This window comes from Vombatus ursinus, unplaced genomic scaffold (genome assembly GCF_900497805.2).
Source record: "Vombatus ursinus unplaced genomic scaffold, bare-nosed wombat genome assembly UNPS02014816.1, whole genome shotgun sequence".
Taxonomy (NCBI): domain Eukaryota; kingdom Metazoa; phylum Chordata; class Mammalia; order Diprotodontia; family Vombatidae; genus Vombatus; species Vombatus ursinus.
In genome coordinates, this window is record NW_020954594.1 from 24,890,632 (window position 1) to 24,914,222 (window position 23,591).

Below are 23,591 nucleotides of genomic sequence, written 5' to 3' on the forward strand. Positions count from 1 at the left end.
GGATTTTATACCCAAAAGTTTTAATGAAGACAAGGTATTACATTTGATAATTACTTAATAAAATAGTACAACCTGCCCCTATCCAAATTAACTGCATGTATGTCATCTAAGGACTAATTAAGTTCTTCACTGTTGCAAAGTTGACTGCAGCAACTTATGACACCTCTTACAAAGAAGGGGACTGTGTCCTGAATCAATGAAAAGAGTACCTATATAAATGAAACCAAGACTTTTTTTCAAGTACTGAAGAAATTAACTGCAATTGAAATATCTAGTGTAAGTGTTTACCAGTACCTCTGGGTCAAATCTGCTTCCCAAGATAGGGTTTAAGACCCTTCTTAGAGCTTCCCTATGTATGAAGCTAATGAAGCCAGTTACAGCTTGGTAAATACAACTTAAGAATAAATCACTCTTTTAAAAGATGTTTAAAGAGAATAATTTTAATAATATTTCAACAATTAAAAAAAATCTTACCAATCACCTTAACTTTATACATCACCTTGTGCATGTGGAATGCTATACCTAAATAAATTATGGTAACATCTTGGTTCATTTACCATTGCTTAGAGGAAGACTTAGTAATGACTTCCATTTAGTAGAACCCGAGGAAGTCTTATTCTTTGGTAGAGCCTACAGAACAGGCAAACTAACTGAGGGATTTTATTTATGGAAAGGGAAAATATCTGCAAAAAGAAAATACAAGCCATTTAATTCCAAGGATTTTCATCTGATGGAAATGAAGTTTAAAGGATTTCCACATTTATCCTCCTGGTTGTTGATGGAGGTCATTACCTCATTCCATAAAGTGTTCAGGGAAAGAATAGTGAAGTTAAGGAGTCTGAATAGCTCACACAGTGTTGTAAAAATTACAACTGGCTGCCTTTTAATAAATAAAGTCATTGTATAGAGTTACATTTACAGAGTGAAAAGTGAATACATAGCACTTCAAGTTCAATTCTGTGGAAGTACCAACGAGTACTAAACCATAACAAGTTACACTAGCTATTTTAGAACCTTCCATCATTAGCACCAATTATAAAGATTCAACAAAATTACCTTTATTCCCACAACATCTCAAAACAAACTCCCAAATTCTTAGTGAAGTTTATTAAGTGTAGTTGCAGACCTTAAATATTCACATTGTTTTCTATTTCAGTCTGAAAATAAATTCACCACTTTTTCTGGACATTCTTTACAAAATCTTATTAAAATTCCTGGTATTATGGTTCCCCATTATACAGTAGCACAGCAACCCTATATTATTTCACATGATAGCTCCTTAGAAGTTCACATCTACTTACAGTTATCACTTTAAGAACAAAAACCTCCCCCGCCCTCATCTCACACAAAAAGCTCAAAGTCTATACTAGTCCCTGGTTTATGTACCATCAAAAGAATAAGACTGCATTAAAAATACTATGTTTCTGGATACAACATTATGCCATAAGCAGTGACGCATGACATTTAATGGCACAAATTATTAAACTCACTAAAAGAAACTTCAAAGTCAACCTGATGCTAATGTATTAGGACACACTGGCTAGACAGGGCTCTAGGTGTCCCTGGGGGTAGGCTTCTACATGTCTTAAATTCAGATAGACTGACAAAAGAATTAACAACCATAATCTTTTTTTTTTTAAAGTTTCAACCAAATTATATAGCTGCTGATGTAGTTATTGGATTATTTAATAAACTAAAAAGTAAAGGATGAGATTAAATTCTCAAATATTTACAATAAACTACAACAGATACTTGAATAAAATTACAATTGTGCATGTACCAGTAGTTTCAGAACATTTAAAAATTCATGTACATTTAGGGAAAAATAAGACAGATTTCAGATAACTGTTTGGTGCTTGCAAAAGCTGAATTCAACCCAACTTAAAACACTCAACAACTTAAAGATTGCTTACAAATTTACCACAGGACAAGTTCTCAATATCAGCTGATAAAACAGAATTAAGAGTATTGGCTTTTAATTACAACTTTAAAAAAAAAAGTTAAAGCCTGTTATTTGTTCTAGAGTCAGAAGACTGTGCAAACTTTACATCAACAGGAATATGATGAGACGTGCAAACAAACATAAAAATGTATACTAGTGGTTTAATTGGAGACTAATTTTTTTTCCACAGAGCTTTCTGATTGTATAAACTATTATCACAAGTACAATGCACAGTCAATGATAGTTATTTTATTGTTGGAATATAAAGGAAAATTGTGATAGCAATAGTTTTACTTTTATTTTTATTGTGACAGCTGCATTCACCTGTAAAAGAAACATGGCATCACACACAAACACACTTCTTGGGGAATTCAGAATGTAGAGATTCTGAATGCTATGGAACAGTGATCCCTGTTTGCTACTAAAATAACATATACGGTGTTAAAGTTAAAAAAAAAAAAACAACTTACTAATTTTTCACTATGTAAGTTTTTTATGAATTCTTTAGTTCTCAAATCACATTAATCTACATAACCATTATTAACAGCTCTGTGTCTATATTACTGCATCAAGCCAATAAACATTTAAATGCACTTCACATCAAAAGATTATGTAAACTTTATTTTTAATCCTTTTTTTCCTTCAGAAAACTAGGGACCTTTTCAATGGCCAATCTGGTCACAACAATCCATGAAGGCATCAATTTAGTGCCTCACAGGTTAGGTATGGATGACCATTCATGGCACTGGATACCCACTCAGCAATGAAGTGTCCCATTCAGTGGCTCCCAATAAGGCCTATAGTTAAAGATTAACATGACAAAGTGCCACCCCCTTTTTTTCTTTTTAAAGATTACTGATGGACTCTGACACAAGATAAAATAAAGTTATTCTGTATATTGTTATACTTACAAGCAGCTCCAATCCTGAGTATTTATGGTAATATCTAAACATACAAAAATGTATGTACATTTTTCTCCACTTTCTTGTAAACAGTTGTCAGTATACTGTTTTATCCCTTTATCATTGAAACATGCAAATCATACATACAGCATAAATACACAAAAGAAAACAATTTACACTCATTCAAAAGCTAAGCAACAACAACAAAAAAACCCGGTGGCTTCGGGATTCAAACGATAAATAATGCTTGAGGCATCCTATACACCTAGAAGCAGCCATCCGTTCTACTGTTCTTAGCTGCAACTGTAAAAATACTGAGATTTTTGCACCTTCCATGCTATTACAGTATTTATAACACTATCATATGTGGAGATAAGACTTGTTTACTATAATCTCTTCTTTTCAGAGTGAAGGATAAAGCAGCACTTACATATATTGAAACAATGGCAGCAACAGTTGGTGTTGCCTTTGCTAGATCAGGAAGTTTTCCATTCTAACAATTCTTAAATTAAAAAAGTAAAGGAAAAATTGACCTAAACAATTGATTACATGTTCATTCCTTGGGCACTTAACAGCGAATCCAGCATGTCGAATGTGTCTTTGTAGTCCATATGCTGGCTGTTTGTACTGTACTCGTGATTGGCATCAGGACCGTTGGTCTCCACTGGCTTCTTGTCCAGTTTCACGAGGGTGCTGAGATGTCCGTAGCCCACCTGGTATGTGACAGGGGGAGGAGGGGGTAAGGGATGGTTAAAAACAGAGTTGTGAGAGGATACATACTGCTTAACAGAGGAGGAAGAACTAGATGAACTACCTGAACTTTTGGAACTTTTGCTCATTTTGGAGTGGTGGTTGTGAGACGCATCATTCATGTGCAGCTTCTTTCTGGCAGCACTGGAACTAGAGGGATTACCACCATCACTACTCAGGCCACCAGGACTCCTCAGAACTGTGGGTGGTATTCCGTCAGTACTATGTTTACTGCCACCACTACCGCTGCCACTATGTGAGTGGGAATGCTTGTGGCTGCTACTGTGATGGCGGTTGGAGGAATGTTCCTTGTGCTTTTCTTTGTGGTCTTTGCTCACATGTGGGCTTGAATGCTTGCTTTTTCCACTGCCCTCATCAGAAGAGCTGTGTCTTTCTGAGGAAGAAACCTTTATTTTCATTTTCAATTCTTCTTTACTAGAGCTTTTATCAGTGGGAGGAATTGGAATACGCAATTTAAGTGATCCACTCTTTTCTTTTTTATCCGACATGTATTTTTCCGGTTTTTCTGCATTTGCAATAGGAATTTTCATTTTAATGGGAGAAGTTACAGAACTGCTGCTGGCTGCCTGCAATTGCATGTGCTTTTTGTGTGGCTGCTCTGCTTGGGCAGCTACATAGTGTTCCCTTACATCCAGTTCAAGTGTTTCTAGCTTTCGTTTCTCTCTATATTTATCTAATGACATTTTCTGAGGAACTATTACAGGAGCAGCAGAAACTGGCCCGTGGTGTTTACTGCTTCCTGACTTGTGAGTATATTCTTGTTTAATCGAAGAATGATCAGACAGTTTGTCAGACCTGTGATGTAATCCTGAATGTAATGACCCAGCTGGTCCTTGCTGGAAGTTGATGTTGTACTGACTACCAGACATTGGAGTCTCCTGTTTCTGTGAATATATTTGCTCTGTCCTTGTTGGTTCTTGATGCTGAGGCCATTCTTGGTGTGATGCCAAACTGTATGAGGTACTTGGCATTCCTGTTGTTAGTATTGCCAAATTATCAGACGTATGACTATCTTGAACAGAAATATTTCCTGAATTCAGAGGTACTGGTGCAGGAAATGCCGATGAAGATGGTTTCTGAAAGCTTGCATTTGTAGTCACACCAGTAACACTATCTACTAAAATGGAATTCTGCACCAAAGATGAACCAAGAAGAGCTGTCTCAGACACTTGTCCATCCCCTTTAGGTTTTTTAGCCGCCTGATTAGCCTATTTAAAACAAAACAAAACAAAACAAAACACAAAAGAAAGTAGTGAAAGCAAAGGAGACCATAATTAATTTTTTATCTGTAAAAAAAAAAAGTTACATAAAATATGTGGAAAAAATAGATAATTTGGGGTTCCAGATGTTAATGTCACATGCCAATTGAGAATTGCCTGAGAGGAACCATACGTTCCTTAAATTATGTATAAACAATAAAGTTGAAAAACATAACTTTTAGCAAGAGTGGCAAAAAAATAAAGTATATTTAATCCATTCCAAAGTGATACAATGACTTTCTGAGAGAACCTTTAAGTTTCTTCTTACCCTCCAGTTTCGTATCCTCTTCAATCTATTAGGAGTTTTCTCCAAAATTTGTAGAAACTCATGAGTTAATTCTGAAAAGAAAATGAACACTCTGAACACTTGTAAGGAACTTAAAATAATCTATCACTTTATGGTTCGCTTCAATCAAGTACCTCAAGAGTTCCTCCAGATTTTCCAAAAACTTCTCACTTTTGGAGAAAGGGTCACAATCTTGTTAAGATTACCTGCCATACTGTGGTAATAGAAAGGAAGCACTGTGCTTTTAGTACTGGAGCTAACACTTACTTAGTTGGGTTACCTTGGGCCAGTCACTTCACTAAGCCTTAGATTCCTCATCTATAAAATGAGGAAAACACTTACGTTACTTATTACATATAGCTGTGAGGAAAGCACTCTATAAACTTTAAAAGTACATGGCATAACAGAGGACAAATGAATTTCTACAAAAACCTGCTAACTTCAAAAAAATACATGACAGAACTATCTCAACTGCACCTCATAACAAATGTGACATATTATAGTCATTATTACCCTCAAGTTACAGATGAAAAAAACAAACAAACTGAATCTTAAGTAAGGCATAATAAGGTGCCCTGTCTGTAGTCATATAGCTACAGTGGGATGTGACCCTCTCTCATGTACTTGTTTCAGAACTCCACTCAGTATGTAATGTTGTTTTGCCTTATTAGGGGTACCATTCCTAGGCCCTGAACATCCAATTTTTTCATTAATGATTTAAAAATGAAAGGTGAAACTTAAGATTCAGCATACCTAATACTAGCCAAGGAACTTGCAAAAAAGAACCTCTCCCTAAGTGAGCAACATCAATGAAGCTCATGTTAATGCTCCCTAAAGGAAAGGACCAATGACAATCTACATGAAAAATATAGTCTGTTACACCTATAGGATACTGACTATAAACTAATTGTATCAACTCCATGGAGGAAACCTAAATGATAATTTTTAGGGTTTCTACTTGCTCTTTGCCTTCTTTCATAGTGATTCATAAGCTCCACTAGTCTTCAGGTAAAATGATGCTTTATCTTGCATTTCTTAAACAATTACCTCCCTCAAACAGGAGATAAACCCCTCTCTCACAACTAAAATATGATCTGATTTAGAAAGACCTGATCTGTTCAGCATGTTAATTTGAGAAAACTATGCAGGAATCATCTTTAAGTGTCATTAGTTCTCTATTATCCTCTCAAAATGCTATGAGGTTTAGTTATTGATGTTACAACTCCACAAATAGAATGTTAACAGCTTCAATCCTAGAAGGAGCCAGATTGTGAAGACTTTTAAAAAGGACACACAGCAGAGGTTAGATCTTAGTGATTAACAGGGAGCCACTGGAGCCTATAAAATGTGAACTATGATTAGAATATTACTTTTGCATCTGTGTGGGTGATAGATGAGAGAGGAGAGTATGGAGGCAGGAAGAAGAGTTAGAAGGCTACTCCAATAATTTAGGTGAGATGTCTAATGAAGGTCTAAACTAGAATGGTTGGCCATGTGAGAACAGAGAAGACTCAGCAACTGATATAGTGGGTAAGGGAGAATGCACAGTAGAAAATGATTCAGGTTGTAAGCCTTGGTGATTAGAAGGAGGGTGGTAGTATTCTTGATAGAAATAAGGTAGCCTGAAAGAGGGCTAGAAGAAAAAGATGAGTTCTGTTTAGGACAGAATAAGATAGAGATGATTACACCATTTATCAAGCATGAACTGTCCAACAGTCAATGGGTGATAGAGGACTGAAGTACAGTAGGCAAACCACAGCCTGATAAATGAGTCATTCATGTAGATATAATGACTGAACTTACAGGAGCTTTTGAAGTCAAAGAGGGGGTGTACCATTCTTTACATAATTAAAAAAACATTCATGGCATTACCATTGCTTAATACCTATATAATCTTGGCAAAATCACAACCTCTCAGGGCATGAGTTTGTTCTATAAAATGAAGGAGTTGGATCAGATGATCTTTAAGGATGACCTTCCAGCCCTAAATCTTAGGAGCCTACAAAAAACCATTTATCCCTTTCCCCCTCTTTTGGCAGTAGCAAGGTTCACTGACTGGATTTTGCAAAACAAAAGTGATATTATACTTAATCCATAGGTGGTCTTCACATTTTGAGCTAGGGATTTTCTTTTTTAATCATTGTCTTAAGTTGAATGAGAGGACAGGGCACTCTGAACTGCAAATGATTTATATTTTTAATCATCTTTTATCTAGTGGTTAACCTGCAACATAGCTGAAAATCAGGCATTTGTTAAAGACCCATTTTACTCTTGAAACTCACAGGTAGAAAGAAAGGATTTTTTCTCTCTTTTGAAGAAGAAAACAAAAGACCCTTTCCTGTGTTTTAAATTTGTAGTTGAATTCATACCCAGCAACTACTTTTCCTAATTTAAGGAAATTAAATTCTTCTCAAACTCTAAAGTTGCTGTATTTAAGGTAGGTAGGTTCCAAACCTTTTATCTCAACAGTCCTCCCCAAGAATGAATGAACATGGTATTCCTTTTTAAGAGAAAATAATCAGGAAAAAGGAAAATTAATAGGAAACAAACATGAATATTTTATACAAGAACACTTTGTAAAGATTTTAAAAAAGAACTGACTGAAATGCTATAGGCATCAACTTTATGTGACATGTTTTTAGCAGAGTTAGAAGTAAAATTTTGTTTCTGACATCTATAAAAACTGAAATCATGTCCCATGGACTAACCCGAAAACTTGGAATAGAAGAGGTTACAAGATGTTGGGCAAGGTCTCTGGCATGAGAAAGCTTCAGTAACCCTTGCCCTCTTCCACTTCTCTACTATTCAAACGTCTCCAGTGCCTCATTATCTCTGATTTCTTCACATTGTGCTCAGAATTCTGGTCCCTGTCATTTACCTCTGTCACATCTACTAGAACTGGCTATATCATCAATCAACAAGAATTTGTTAAGTGCCAACTAGGTGGCACACACTATGTCTACTAGGTGCTGGGGATACAAAGATGCTTACCTTCTATTGGGGCATACAGCTTATATACATCTAAGTAAATATGAAATGGCTTCAAAATAAAAAAGAGGGTTTTTTTGGGGGGGGGGGGGGGGGGGGGACATATAAAGAGTGCTAGCAGTTGGAGGATTGAGCAAAGTCTTAGGCAGGAGGCAGCACTTAAGCTGAGTTTTTAAAGAGGATAGAGAATCTCAGAGGCAGGGGTAAAAGAAGGAGTACATTCCAGGATTCCAGGCAAGAGGTACAGTCTACATAAAGCCATGGAGATGAGATGTCTTATGAAAGACAGCAAATGGGCCATTTTGAGTGAAATGTAGTACATATGAAGGGTAGTAATGTGTAAAAGGCCTGCAAAAGAAGACTGGAAGTAGATTGTGAAGGGCTTTCAATGCCAGAGGAATTTTTGAATGCATCACATTTTACTATTGGCATGACCAGTTAGTAATATATTCCAGCCTGAAAACTCCTTAACATCTGTGGTGGCATGGAGTAGCAAAATAGTGCTTTTGAGAATTGGAAGCCTTGGGATGGAATCTTAGCTCTGCTAATTACCACCTGCATGACCTTCGGCAAAATACTTAGCCCCAGTATCTAGGCCACTTTTCTTCATCTATAAAATCAAGGGGTCCCTTTCAGTGCTAAATCTTTCCTATGTGGGATGCCAATTTTCTACAAAGAATTACCAGTTCACTTTTATCAATTCTATAACCTCGAAATTAGAAAACTAGTTAAGATATATTAGTATTAGGTACAGACACCGTGTAGTTCTGCCAACCTGAGACCACTTTATATTATGGCAGTTGTCATCATTTTTTTTCCCTTAAGGAAAACTACACCCAATACCCTCACAGTCTATCTCATTGAATAATTCCTTTAACTATTCTGGGGGTGATATTTTGATTATACTTACCATCTAGTAATTCTAAAGTAACTGATGGATCCACATACTCCCACCAATGTTTTCCATCAGTAGATACAGGAATCTCCCAATTGGACCATTTGCAGGCCAAATGAATGCATACACATGCTATCACTGTTGGTTTATATTGAAGGCAGAAGGTAGTAAGATGTAGACTATTGCAGGACAGGTTTGAAAATGAAGAACCAGATATTCAAATATGCAAAAATAAAGGAAAAAAAATTAACCAGTAAGATTAGGAATAGTACACCCAAAATATATAGGTTTTCTTTAAAAAAAAAAAGAAAACAAAAAACCAGACACACACATACACACTAACATCAGGTCAATGAGGCTATGTTAATATTTAAATCAAATATTTTACTTATTTATAGGGACAAAGGATAGAATATTTATTTACCTTTCATTCATTTTTAATTTAGCATAAGTTACTAATAAATGTACTTAATTTTAAAAATCATACATTTACTTTCTTTGTAATTTGAGAACATTTTAAAAAGCAAAAACAATTCAAGTATAATTTGTTAAACTAACAAAGTATTATTAAAACATATCATACATAAGTAGGGATCAAACCATTTTATGTGGATCTCCAATAGCTCTTATGAACAGCAAAATTCTTCAGTGACATAAGAGTTAACATTTTTATCTCTCTAAGGATTCTCTCTATTTTTTTCCCCCAGCAAAAGTCCCACCAAAACTTACCTCTGGCTATACAGCTTCTCAAGGCTCAAAGTAGCTAAAAAAGCTAACTACAAAAATGTTTCCCCAGTAAGCTGACCATGTAACTTCAGTGACAGCCTCCCTTCACCCCTAACCTCATCCAAAGTCTTTAAATCTTACATTATCCCAAAATATTCTCAACTGTGACAGTTCAATTTGAGGAATGATGACATGCATCTAAGGACACATGTGTATTTACAAAATCTTATTGCTTAAAAATGTTTTCTGTCATAAGAAACTAAGGACCACACAAAGCTGGTTTGTTCCCCTCCCAATCATCTAAAAACATGTAAAACATTAATGCTATGTCTATACTGTAAAAATTTAATATTTAGAGCTCAAATATTCTGACAACTGCTCTCCAGGTACAACTTTCAACTGATGAAATGGAAATAAGTGATGGATATATTTATTGACCAAACACAAAAGTTTTTACGTAAGTTGAAAATTTTTTTTTTACATATTGTTTTATATAAGTTGAAAAAAACCCCATTTACTTAAGGCATAAAGTGTGCTTATAGAAACCCACGCACTTATATGATTCACTACTTCTAGTTTACTACTAGAGGGTATCATCTGGAAAAAAATCCGAGTTAAAAGATTTTATTTTTTTTTTTAAAGCTTTAATGATTATTTTAAAGTTAGGATTGGATCAATATGTTTAAATTAAAAAATTGCCATTTAACTACAATTGTAAACTAGAAATAGCTTTGTACTTACCAAGATGCTCGAATTTCTAGGTTAAGTTTAGCTCTTTGTAATCTTTAGCTGCTATTCAGGCTACCAATTTTAGACTTATGCACTCACAATCGAGAATATGTCATCAGAAAGCACCACTACACTTCTCATTGTGCATTAAACCCCTTTGTGCCAAAAGACCCTTGTACAATACACCGCACTGCAAACAGGAAGGTACCACCACTCTAGATGGTCCAGTCGCCTGTTGCAACAAGGGTAAAAGACACATGGAGGGGGCCCTGCAGTAAAGGAAGCTATAGTGTGCTACAACAGTGCAACAAAGAGGGTCAGGATAACAACCTGTTGGTAGCCATGAAATAGGATGTCTGTGCCAAATCCTTGCTTGCTGTAAGAAAAGAAAAAATGAAGATATTACTATTTGTTCCAACATGCTAAGAGCAAAAGGCTTTCAATACAAGAAAATATTTCAGCTCAAAGGTTTGTGCACAAAATTAAGTACTATAATTTTAATACACAAAAATTAAAACCAGTAGAGCTCCAACATTCTCCAAAGTACTGAAAACCTTCAATAACATTTATGTCCTATGCTATTCACTCAAAGATCTGAGAAAGTCTACCAAATCTGAACTAGCCAGTTACACTGGCTAAAATTTTTTAATAAGCCAGTCCTCTTGATTTAAAACCAAAGAAAACAGCAATGAGAGCCTTGATGATGAATCCAAAAATAGAGCTTTATCTTCTGTCATCATACCTAAGTTGATACATGCATTTCTATCCATGATATCTAGTTTGTTCATCTTTAAATAAACTGAAGAAAAATGTTTGTATTTACCACAATGAAGTGCTCAGTGTCCCTTCAACAGACTGCTAAACCATCCCCAAAAATAATTTTAAAAGAATATGGATATTTCTGAAAATCCTTTTTACTACAATAAATTATCCCTAGGATCCAATTAGATAACAGGTGAGACATCTTATCTATTACAGTGTTATTAGGATGCTTTAACCCTGGTCACCCCAGAAAAACTTTTTAATAACCAGGCAATATGACCTTGAAAGAAGCATTTGATTAAATCAAATTCAAATAATTCCTATTGCCATAGCTGTTTTCTTTCTTCCTTCTTTTTTAAACTTATGTTTTAAGTTAATGCCTCTATTGAAGCCCAATTCCCTCACCACTGCTAGTGTTAAGGATGTCAACATCTGTCCTTCTAATCCACACTGAGAGTGATCAAAAAGAGCTGAAGCCTTCCTGAGCTTAGGAGGTATGTCAGTGTGTCAGATATTTTTGAGTTCTTTTGGGAGTGAGGGAGGCAGTGAATAAAATGTCACCAAGACTGTATTTAAAGAAAAAAAAAATTCAGTGTCACAACTTCTGAGGAGGCCATAATTACTTAACTAAATAGCTAACTATTTTGAAAGACAAAGCCATGATTCCAAATTTTTGTAGTTTTCATCTGGAAGAGTCTCAAAACTTAATGATTACAGCCATAACTTCATCATTAAATCACAGCCACCACTAGTGCAAAGAGTAACAACAGACAAGTTATTTTTAATTATGGAAGTCTGTATTATGGAAGTTTAGAAAAAATTGGTAGATTGCCAAAGATCTACAATTTGAATGGCAACAACAAATTAAACATGAAGCAAACTTTTAAAAAGAATTCATTTATAAATAATATAAACCAGGTTTACATATTTCATTTGACATTTTAAACTTACACATAAAAAATACAAAAAATTTTTACATAAGCAGTCTAGAAATGTAGGAAATTTGTAACCAATGATAAAATAAAAAATATACTTTGGGGAAGACATAAAAGCTCAAATAAGTTTTCCTAATAAAGATGACACAAACTTCAAAATACTCTTTACCATTCAACTCAAAGTTTCATTTCTCACTATGTGTCAAAAATAAAACTTTCAATCTAATGAAATTCATGCTTCATTTCAACAACCCTGCAAATGAATCACATTACATACTTTTTTCCTACCCTTGATGAAACTTACACTGACTTTCTACGACAGACAGCCAACAACTACTCTGTAGAGCAAATGTGATCCTGTTTTGGTCACCTCAGGTTGGAGATTCTTACATCATGCCAAAGAAGTATTTTTAAAACTGGAGATAAGAATTAGTATTAAATACCTAATGAAATAAGCCATATGACCTGGCTTTAAAATACAAAGGTTTAAGTATAAAATTAGGTTAAAAATCCCACACCTATCTATGAATTTAAGTAACATTATGAGTCATAACTAAAACTAAACTCTAAGCAGTAGGTTTTAAAAAACACCACCATCAAACGACAAAACAGAAATTTGTAGGAGATATTAGAACTTGGTGAATAGCAGTGTATAACAGTGAATAAAGAGCTGACCTCAGAAGCAGAATGACCTGGGTTTAGGTCTGCTTCTGACACATATTACCCTGGGTGAGTCACTGGGCTACCCCCTTACTACTCTTAGGCATCTTTCTAAGTCTCTACTTTGCAGAGCAGTACTGCTGAACTGCTAAAATGAGTTGGCTCATTAGGAGGTCCTTACAACAACAGAATTAAAGATCTAGTTCCATTCCAATAAGAAAGTGTGTGAGTGTGAGTGTGAGAGAGAGAGAGAGAGGGTGTGTGTGTGTGTGTGTGTTGGGGGGGGGGGGGAAGAAAATTAAGTCATACCTTTTCAAATAACCTTTAAATCTCCGACCCATTTTGAAGCCAAAGGTTTGAGAGCTGCCTGGTATGGTGCAAAAGGCCTTGGTATGAGGAAGGAGTAGGTTCAAGTCCTGCCTGTGACTCATACTGGCTATATGACCCTAGGCAAGTCACTTAATGTCATAGTGAGGTAGGCAACTCTTTAGGACTCTAAGGTGCAGATAATGATCTGAATTAGTACAGGGGGTTTCCTTATTTTCTTAAGCCAATGAAATAGGAATCTTGGGGTGGGAGGAAGAGAAGGGAAAAAACCCTGCAGGATGACAAAATCTTTCAAATACAGGGAAACAACATGATATAGTGGAAAGAATACTGGACTAAGAACCAAGGGACTTGGATTAAAATCCAAATTCCATCACTTACTGCCATTTGACTGGGTAATTTTGTCTCTAAACTTTCTATGAATTTGTTTTTTATCTGTGAAATGAGAGATGGAATGACCTTCTAAGGTCCCTTCTAGCTCTAACATCTATAAATATTTTTGTCCACACAAAGCTAATAGGACAAAGGTCAGGACAAAAACTTGTTGGCAATCAGTAAAAGTCACTTCAGAAGGGAAACAACAATATGGAAATAAGAAGTTAGATATAGCAACATGCAAAAGTGGAAAGTCTCCATTGCTTAGGGTTGCAACACTAGACTATTATACCACTATAGTACATATAGCATTAGTAAGATTAAATGAAATCACAGTAAAGCACTAGATAAACATATTCTCCTCCTCTCTCTCCAGATCTGTATCTATCCATATCTAGCTATATAGATATCTAGTTACACAGATATATATGTATAGGTATAGATATTTTGCTACTAATAGTAGGCAATAGTCACATAATCAGTTACACTCAGTAATAATATGTGCATCTACCTAGTGCTTTTCTTATATTATTTCATTCAAACTTGCTAATGCTGTATGTACTATAATTGTATAACAGTCTAATATTGCAACCCTGAGCAGTGGAGACTTTCTACGTCTGCATGTTGCTGTACCTAAAGGTTATTTGAAAAGGTATGACTTAATTTTCTTCCCCCCCAAACACACGTACACACACACACACTCACACTCACACACTGCTTCCTATTGAAGTGATTTTTATTAACTGCCAACAGGTTTTTGTTCTGACCTTTGTCCTATTAGCTCTGTGTGGACAAGAATATTTACAGAATGTTAGAGCTAAAAGGGATCTAAGAGGTCACTTAGTCTAGTCCTTTCATTTTTACAGATGAAAGCTGGGATTTACACTACATTTCAGTGGAATTTCTAATCAGGAAATACAACATAAAAACACAAGTGCTTCACCTGGCTTCTGGCTTAAATATTTATAAAACATTAAAATACTGAATAAGGCAACAAACAATTTATATAGGACACTATTTTGCAGAAGTTGATGATGTGGTCATACAGTGAAAAATTAGAATTAACAGATGAAAAGCCCAAGTTTTGCTCTGATTTCCATGAAACATTCCAAGTCCCAGTAAAAGATCTCCAGGGTGTCATATAATTCATGAAGGAGTTAAGGAAGGACACGAATAAGAATAAAACAGAATTAGAAAGCATGTACAGGCCATTTTTCTAACAGTATCAGATGTATATCTAGGCTAATGAGATGATAATTCCATTACTTATCTATATTGTTGGCTTACACCTATGGAGTCCATTACAATGGGCATGGAAGGAAGCAGACTGCCATAAGTATTATGTGTCAAAAGACATATTGAAATTTCCTAGTGAAATTCTGCATTCTCCATTAAATCTAGGCCAGGCATTAAATCACCATGTAGACTTAAGAAGTAGTGAAGGAGAACAGGAAGAGTACATTAGAAAGGAAACGCAGCACAGTATTCAAAGGAATGACTGAATTAGATAATTTCTAAGGTCCCTCTCTCTTCTAGGTTTAACATGCTATAATTCTATGAACATTCCATAGTCGATGAGAAAAATATTTTTCCTATTCTCATAAAATTCTCACATATGAGAATGAAATCATATAAATCAATTATTAAGTCTTAATACCATTATGAGGTTTCAGAGGTTATTTACCTCTCACTAACTGGGTACATTTCACCACATCTGTATGTGGGTGTTCAATGGTGATCTCAAAACCTGAAAAAGAAAACATTTTATTAAATTAGCTACCATTTCAATGTTTTAAGCAGTACAATTTAACGTAAAACATAAAAACACAAGTTATTTTCCATTACACCTCAGGTCCATTTCACCCTTCCCAACTTTGGTTAGGACCAAATGTCCTTCCATTATTTTCTAAAATCCAACAGGACTTACAATTTGCATTACCACTGCAAATTGCACTGCTCCTAGGTCCTGTCACTGACACTAAAAATCAACTGGCCTTTCCATAAACCCTAAAGCTGGACCCTAAGTTATAAGTTGCTTTCCTGATTAGAAGGCAAACTCCTCAAGATCAAGAATTGTCTCCCTGCTTAGCACATAGCTCAAACCTTGAATCAATTCCCTTTAATCTTTTATTGCCCCCAGGATGCTCTTTTCTTTTAAGTTACAGATCTGAAATTCGTAGCTTTTTCAGAACATCTTTTTTCTTTTTGCTTAGGCAATTGGGGTTAAGTGACTCGCCCAGGGTGACACAGCTAATAAGTGTCAAGTGACTGAGGCTGGATTTGAACTCGGGTCCTCCTGACTCCAAGCCTGAAGCTCTCTCTATCCACTGCGCCACCTAGCTGCCCCTGGAATTGGTAATTTTTTCACCTACACTATCAAACTACAAGTTTACACCAAATAAGAAAAACTACTGAGACTCATTCTAGCTCAGCAGAGGTATTGTTTTAACTTAAAAACAAAACACAAAAAAACCCCCCAGAAATTCCTTTTTCTTACTGTTTTACTTTTTATATTACAAACATTTATAGATTACTTCTTGAGATATCACTTGTAAAAAAGTAAAACAATTAAATAAAACTAATAGTGACTTCTTCTGAAAGTGCATGCAACATTCAGCATTTCCCCAAACTCTTCATTTCTTTTTAATCATAGAAATCTATTTTCTCTCCTTCCCACCTTTTATACCACTGGGGAAAAAGAAACACAAATTTCTTGTAACAAATATAGTGTCAAGCAAAATAAATTCCATCAATGACTATAACAAAAACAGGTTTCATTTGATACCCTAAATGACTGATAACAGGTTTTATCATCAATCCTCTGGAATTATAAGTGGTCAATGCTCATGGTTCTTACAGTTTTCAAAGTTCTTTGTTTTTACAGTGCTGTTACTATATACATTTTCTCCTGGTTCTGCTTTTTTATTCTTTATTAGTTTATAAACTAATAAAAGTCTTCAAAACTGTTCATTTTAATAATACTGATGTTACAGTATACACTGTTCTAGTTCTGCTGATTTCACTCTACATCAATTTTCAAGTCTGTATATTTTTGAAATCTATTTCTTAAAGCACAATAGTATGCCATCATATTAATTAATAATAACAGCTAGCATTAAAATTTTAAACCACTATACATGTTACCTCTTCAATCCTCATTCATATAATCACAACTTATAATCAACCATTCTTCCATTGATGCGCATCCCTTAGTTTCCAGTTTTTTGCTATCATAAAAAGAATCGCTATAAATATATCCAGGACTTCTTCCTTCTTCTTTGATGTCTTTTGGGTATAGGCCTAGCAGTGGTAAAGCAGTGTAAAAGGGTATGCACTGTTTAATAACTTTTTTTTTTGTAATTCCAAATTGTTTTCTAGCACAGCTATAACCGTTCACAGGTCCACTAATAGTGTATCAACAATGTGCCTATTTTCCCATATCCCTCCAACATTTATCCTGAGCTTTTCTTTAAAAGGCAGAGATGTCATTCACAAAGATGTACTTAACAAAGAGATGTTCAAATTCATTTTTTAATCCAGAAAACTGTAGTGTAGGGAATGACTTTAACACTGACTTGATACTGTTCAAATTAATTTTTACTATTGCAGTTTGACTTCTGGGGCACTTTATGAAGAACAGACTTCTTAAAAATATTGAACCAAACTGTTCAGACAAGTGAATGTTTTGGTTTCTTTCTTTTTTTTTTTATTTTTTGTTAAAGGCACCTGGAGTTAAGTGACTTGCCCAGGGTCACACAGCTAGTTAGTGACAAGTGTTTGGTCTGAGGCCGGATTTGAACTCAGGTCCTCCTGACTTCAGGGCCGGTGCTCTATCCGGTGCCACCTAGCTGCACCTTAAGATAATGATTTCTTTTCCCACTTTGGTAGTTATTCTATTGTTTCAAGAAATAACTTGAATATTTCGAGAATCAAGTCATAAGTGTGAGTACTTTCTCCAGTGACACAGGCTGCAATCACGAGTCTTCAAGAGCTTTTACAGCCAAAAAACTCATCGTATTCAGGATAACTTGGTGATGAGGCTCTCTTACTTTAGTTAGAGTCATCCTTAGGTGACAGATGTATAATACATCATTGGGTTGACAGGGTATAGAAGGCAAGTTAGAGGTCATGCTGCTCAACCCCATTATTTAACAGATGAGGAAACTGAGGCCCAAAGAAGTTAAGTGACTTGCCCAGGGTCACATAGGTAGTAACTGCTTCAGTTCAATTTTGAACTCAGATCTTCCTGACTTCAAATACAGAGCTATATTCCATACACTATACTGCTTCTCTTCATACTTGAAGCCTTTTCATTCTGGTCAGGACTGCTAGAAAAGCCTTTCAGAAGTCAAGTTTCCCTGCCACAATGAAGCACGAGAGCAGGCCCTTTAGTGTGGGATATAACATCCAAAAAATTAAAATCAGACCATTTCTATATATTTTGATAGTCTAAAGGATCACCCTTCACCTCTCATATGTTTAATCTGAATATTTATTGGGATTACATAAACTTCCAGTGAATGTTAGAAATGTTTCTATAAATAAAACAATTTAGCTCAAAGCTTAATTAAAATAATATACGTTTTATGACATGGTAGGATTAGGTCCTAAAGAAGTTTTCAACATGTTATGCCAAATATATACTCAAATTGTCCATTTTTAGGGGTTTAATAGACTTAAGTGTACCAGAAATAAATTTTAAATGATACCTACTACATACCCAGAGTTTGTAGCATTATAGTTTCAAGTATAACCAGTTCTTGGGTCTGCTGAAGGTATGCCTGCCATGGAAAAATGACAATCAGGTTATAAGGAGCAGATTACTGAGTCTTCTTATATTAAATGGAAGAATGCCTAAATTATAATAAAATTCTAAAGGAATTTGATCCAAAGTTTTTTAATTATCTCTAACACAAGAATATGATGAATATATTAATATTATTAAATTTAGAGAGAATGTGTATTTCTAAAGCCAAGTACAAGAATATATTCAGTATCACATTAGTTGAGATATTTGGGTATTAAATCTTCCCATTCCCCAAACAAAATGGGTATCAAGATTTTGAGTTTCCTATTGAGCAACTAATAGAAGGAATAAATGCGAGTCAGAAAACTTACTTAAAACACCCACAAATGAGTTGTTTTTAACAAAGACTCTAAATTCAATTTTAGTACTTTCTTTTTGATAAATGAAGTTAATGAATCAACCTCCTTAAAGGGAAGATGGGGAAAGAAGGAGAGAACATTTGTAAACTTGATGCTCAGATTTAAAGTTATCAACCCAAAAGAGCAAGTCACAAATACTGTATTTTGGTGTGAATACAGCCTATGTCCACTAAAATTAGAGCTTTTTTGAAAAGGGTAAAAATATATGGACATAAAATAAAAATAATTACTCTCCACCATTACCCTGTTTAAGAGACAGAAAATGCCAAGATCACAGAGCTTTTTACGGTTAAGGAAAAGGGTAACACAGCTAAAACCATTCTCATTTGCTATCCCTACTCTTCTTTCACTTTACGGCTGAAAACAGATTCCAATTTTTATGATTAGAAACTCCACTACCTGATGTGATATACCACACACAGCTTTCCTTTCTTATGCCTAATTTTCTTACCTGGACAAAACTATACTGAGTGCTTAGATTTTATACCATGGCAAGGAAGGGAGGTATAGCTTTTATTTGGCTTAATATGGTTTAGAATTCTGTTTTGTATACTGGATAGTTAAGTGACACCACCTCTTAAAAAAAAATAAATCCATGTTATATAAATTGAACAACTCTTAAAGACGACATCAATAGCTGATCTATAATTATGTGAGCTGAAGTTCAGTTAGGAGACTTAAGATGGGGGCTCTAATAATCCAGGTATTTCAAATAAAGTTTTGCCACAATTTCATGAATGCTGATAAAAATGTAGGTCAATTGGTGTCAACTGTGGAAGGAATTAATTTCAATTTTTAAAAATTCTGTCACATACTTCACTCTTTGTGTCCAATAGTAGCTCTTGATGAAGACAGGCATGTGCTACTTTGATGACATGTTCAAGTTTTCTTGGCTGTTCTTCAACTTTTGCAGCCAAGAATAATGCAGTTGGTGCTATTATCTGCAGAAAAGACCAACTTAATTTTAGTTTAGTTAGTTTTCTTTTAAATTAAACAAACTCCTTATTTGCAACATCAGGTGTCTTTGGGAATAGAGGAACTGCCTCTCTCAGTTAAATTCTTTTAAGTATCTGACCATAAGACAAATATCTATTGCTTCTTCAAGTAAAAGAACATAGCAAGGGCAAAAGAAAGAATAAAATGATAATTCTCCTTCAGATGGGAGAGTTTACCTATATGGGAAAGTCTAAATAGCACTAATTTTATAGTTATGCTCATTAATATGTCATAGAAATAATCTCCATTCCACTGTAAAAGAAAAAGACAAAATTAGGGGCTAAAAATTAAACAAATAATGAAAGTTTGTCATATATGTATATACATACACTTAATTTTTTTTTGCAAACAAGATAATGAAATATCATATTTGTAAAATTATGTTTAATCCTATATTCAGTTAAAATAAATATACTCAGAGGTAAATGCAAACCTAATGGCTACAAGTATCCTTCACAAAATATATAGACAAAGAGTAAACCTGATCCCTATTCAGAAATTAAGCATACTAAATCATTATTCAGTCAATCAAAAAACAAAGAGAAGGGGGCAGCTAGGTGGCGCAGTGGATGCAGCACTGGCCCTGAAGTCAGGAGGACCTGAGTTCAAATCCAGCCTCAGACCAAACACTTGTCACTAACTAGCTGTGTGACCTTGGGCAAGTCACTTAACCCCAATTGCCTTAAAAAACAAAAAACAAAAACAAACAAAAAACCAAAGAAAAATAGCGGTTAATTTTTAACACATTATACTAGCCAACTTAGATCACACCTTTAAACATTTTAATGATCCTAAGAATATGACACATTGGATCACATTTTCAGCAGGGGCAAGAAAGAATGACTTGTTTCCTAGCACATTTCCTAAAAACTGCTTTTGAAACAACAACAATTTGGACAACCACAAGTTTCTACCAGGTTATATGGCTTTTGGCTTGAGGGAGAGCAGGAGGGAAGAATAGTTGAAGTGAAGAGAACTCTAGCCATTGTAGCTAAGGGCTGTGTAGTCTGGACTTCAGGAATAGAAACAGGGTCACCAGTAATGAAAGGAAGTGTAATTTAAACATGAAAGCCCCATTCATGACTTTTATTGGAGTTACTTTCACTCAAATGCTCTAATAAGTCTAAATAATAAATACTGAGATAAAGTCAATAAAAACTTTTATCATCCCACTGATAAAGAAAATATAATTTAAAAAAATTTTACATATACTTTTGCAACAGGAGTTAAATAAGTTAAGTAAAATCCTCAAAATACTGACCTTAATTGGCACTATATTCCAACTGCCAGATCAGAAAATATGTAAATTATGTAACATATAAAATTTGTCTGGCACTGGAAATTTCTTTGAACTAGGGATTTTTGCATACTTTCTTTTGCCCAGTTGAAGAGCTAGTACAGCCAAAGAATTATCACCTAACGGCCACCCTGATGAGGAACCTTCCCTTTATATTTGGGCCAAGTTATCCCTCAAAGAACACAGCCTACTGATGAACTAAATTTGAAGTGACTCCAGTTTAGAAGCTGCTGTCCCATAGTCTTTCATGGTCAACTAAAAATAAATCAACTAATTTAAGGAGGCTGCATTGGTGTCAAACTCAAATAGAAACTGGGGGCCACTAAAATTTACATAAGGTTTATGGGTCATGTATTGGCTTTTAAAATCACACATAAACATAATCTATGTTCTATTGTATTTTTATTTATTAAACATGCCTCAAGTATATCTTAATTTGGTTTGGTATATGTTTGACACTTCTAGGCTAAGAAACATACAAAGGTAATGAGACAGGGTCTCTCCTCTCAAATGTAACAGAAAAAGCACCAAATTGGGAGGAGTCCTACATTCTTTGTCCTCCTTCTAACAAGTTACAAATCTCAAGCTTCAGTTTTCTCATTTCTAAAAAGAAAAAGCTGAAGCACATCATCTCTAAAACCCCTTCTCAGGTCTAGTATTCTATCTTACTGCATTAAAAAGTTTTATTGATGTTTACTTTTTTTTTATAATCCACCATTTCCCTAAATATCCTTCCTTCCACAATCCAGGACATACAACATTGTCAATCTGTGGTCAGTTCTCTCCTTTCCCAAAAGAGGAAAGTATGTTTCATCATTTGTTTTCTGAAGTCTAGATTAGTTATTGTAATTAAGTATGGTTACAATGCCTTTTGGTATCACAAACTTTTTTTTGGTAGTTGTGTAAAATTATTTTCCTGGTTGTGCTTACCTTGCACTGTATTAGTTTAGAATTTTTCACATTTTTTTTTTCCTTACAGCACAAGTGTCTTTATCTGTTTGTTTCCAGCCTTGGTATATTAATTTGCACATTTATATCATTTGTAGTTGTTTTAAATGAAGACTATTGTTTTCTCTTTATTTTTTGCTGTCTATACAGAAATGCTGAATAATTTGAGATTTTGTACTGTTACTTTATTAAAATTATTAACTATCTTGTTTAGTTCTTTGTTAACTGTTTTTTTCCCCAAAGTAAACCATCATTATCTACAAATAGGGATAATTTTGTCTTTGATTTTTTTTTCTTCTGTCTTTTGCTATAGCTAAAATTTCTAAAACTACATATAACTGTAAAATAATGGTGGGAAGAGCCATCCTTGCTTTATCTTTGTACTTATTTGTTCACAAAAAAGCAAAGTCCTTTAATGCCTACGGTTTTAAAGAAAAAAACAAAAACAAATGAGTGCTATATTTTTTCCAAAGGCTTTTCCCACTATAGATCAAATAATCTGTTTTTCTGTTATGACTAACTATGCTATTTTCCTAATGTTAATTCACCCCTGAATATCTCTAGTTAAGACCTATCTTGGTCAGTAGATATTTATTTGGATAGAATACTGTGTAGTTGCTAAGATTTTTACATCAATAATTATTAGTGAGAGATAGCACTGCATATAATAGACAGAGAGCCTGCTTCGGAGACCTGGGTTCAAGTCTGCCCTCTTTATATTATTTATTGCTTTTCTGTCTCAAATCAAGATTACAATTCCAACTTTTTTAGTTAAATACCTGAGGCGTGGTAATTTTTTTTTCTGACCTTTATTTTAATTTTGAATATCACTTTTAAAAAATGTTTCTTGTATGGAAAGCAAATTGTAGAAGTTTATTTCCATGTCCATTTCATTAGGGCATTTAACCCATTAACAATGTTTGTTAATCTGTTATAATTGTTTCCTTTGTGGCTCTTAGCTAGCTAGACATTCTATAATACCATTACTGATGTTACTAGTGACATCATGAACACTCTCTTCCTTATATGTGGAGATGTCTCTAACCAGAGAAAGGTGCCTAATCCATTACACATGGATATTTCCAATGTACTTAACATTTTCTTAACTCTTTTCTCTCAAGAGATTATTCCCAGGGGATTTGATGCTCAGGGCTGAGGCAGAAGACATCATCTTAATCTAGGTCTGACAGTTTTGAATGGTGAGTTTCACTGTTATTATGAGCCTTCTTCTATCATCAATTTTTAAGAAATATCACTAACCATTCTGAAAACAAACCCAAGGGACCTATTTTTTGTGGCCAGAGGAGATGTGGCACCATCCTAACTACCAGCATACCTCAAAAATTTGACATTAATCTCACTGTGGGGAAAACTTGGATGGCCCTGGCACAATCTGGATGCTGTGGAGTAGTAGCTTGTGTCATATGAAGACACATTTGGGGCCATCAAAAAGTTGCACTTCACCCCCATCTGGAGCCAAGAATAATCCTTTCATACTTAAAGCTATAACTGTAAGCTCTGTGTTAGCCACCACTGGTTGGTCCCAGAGATAGGTGTCACTCCTCCCCCCCTTGCCAAGCCTTATCTAGCCCAGATAAAAATATAATTTAGATTATGTCCCCATATC

General features: G+C 34.8%; 1 protein-coding gene across 6 annotated transcripts in view; it reads right to left on the reverse strand.

The window, feature by feature from the left end:
- Positions 1-860: 860 nt before the first annotated feature.
- The window catches only part of CCNT2 (cyclin T2), a 45,406-nt gene continuing 22,675 nt past the window's right edge, over positions 861-23,591 (reverse strand). For 3 of the 6 annotated variants that reach the window (XM_027835544.1, XM_027835542.1, XM_027835546.1), the window contains 7 exons: positions 19,539-19,664; positions 18,278-18,338; positions 15,242-15,304; positions 10,829-10,874; positions 9,059-9,222; positions 5,143-5,213; positions 861-4,823 (listed from right to left, as the gene is read on the reverse strand). In XM_027835544.1, coding sequence (XP_027691345.1) covers positions 3,390-4,823; positions 5,143-5,213; positions 9,059-9,222; positions 10,829-10,874; positions 15,242-15,304; positions 18,278-18,293 — 1,794 coding nt within the window. In that variant the 5' untranslated portion in view covers positions 18,294-18,338; positions 19,539-19,664 and the 3' untranslated portion in view covers positions 861-3,389. Of the gene's footprint in view, positions 4,824-5,142; positions 5,214-9,058; positions 9,223-10,510; positions 10,875-15,241; positions 15,305-18,277; positions 18,339-19,538; positions 19,665-23,591 lie in introns of those variants that run through there. The other 3 variants (XM_027835543.1, XM_027835545.1, XR_003566737.1) reach the window with 3 other exon arrangements.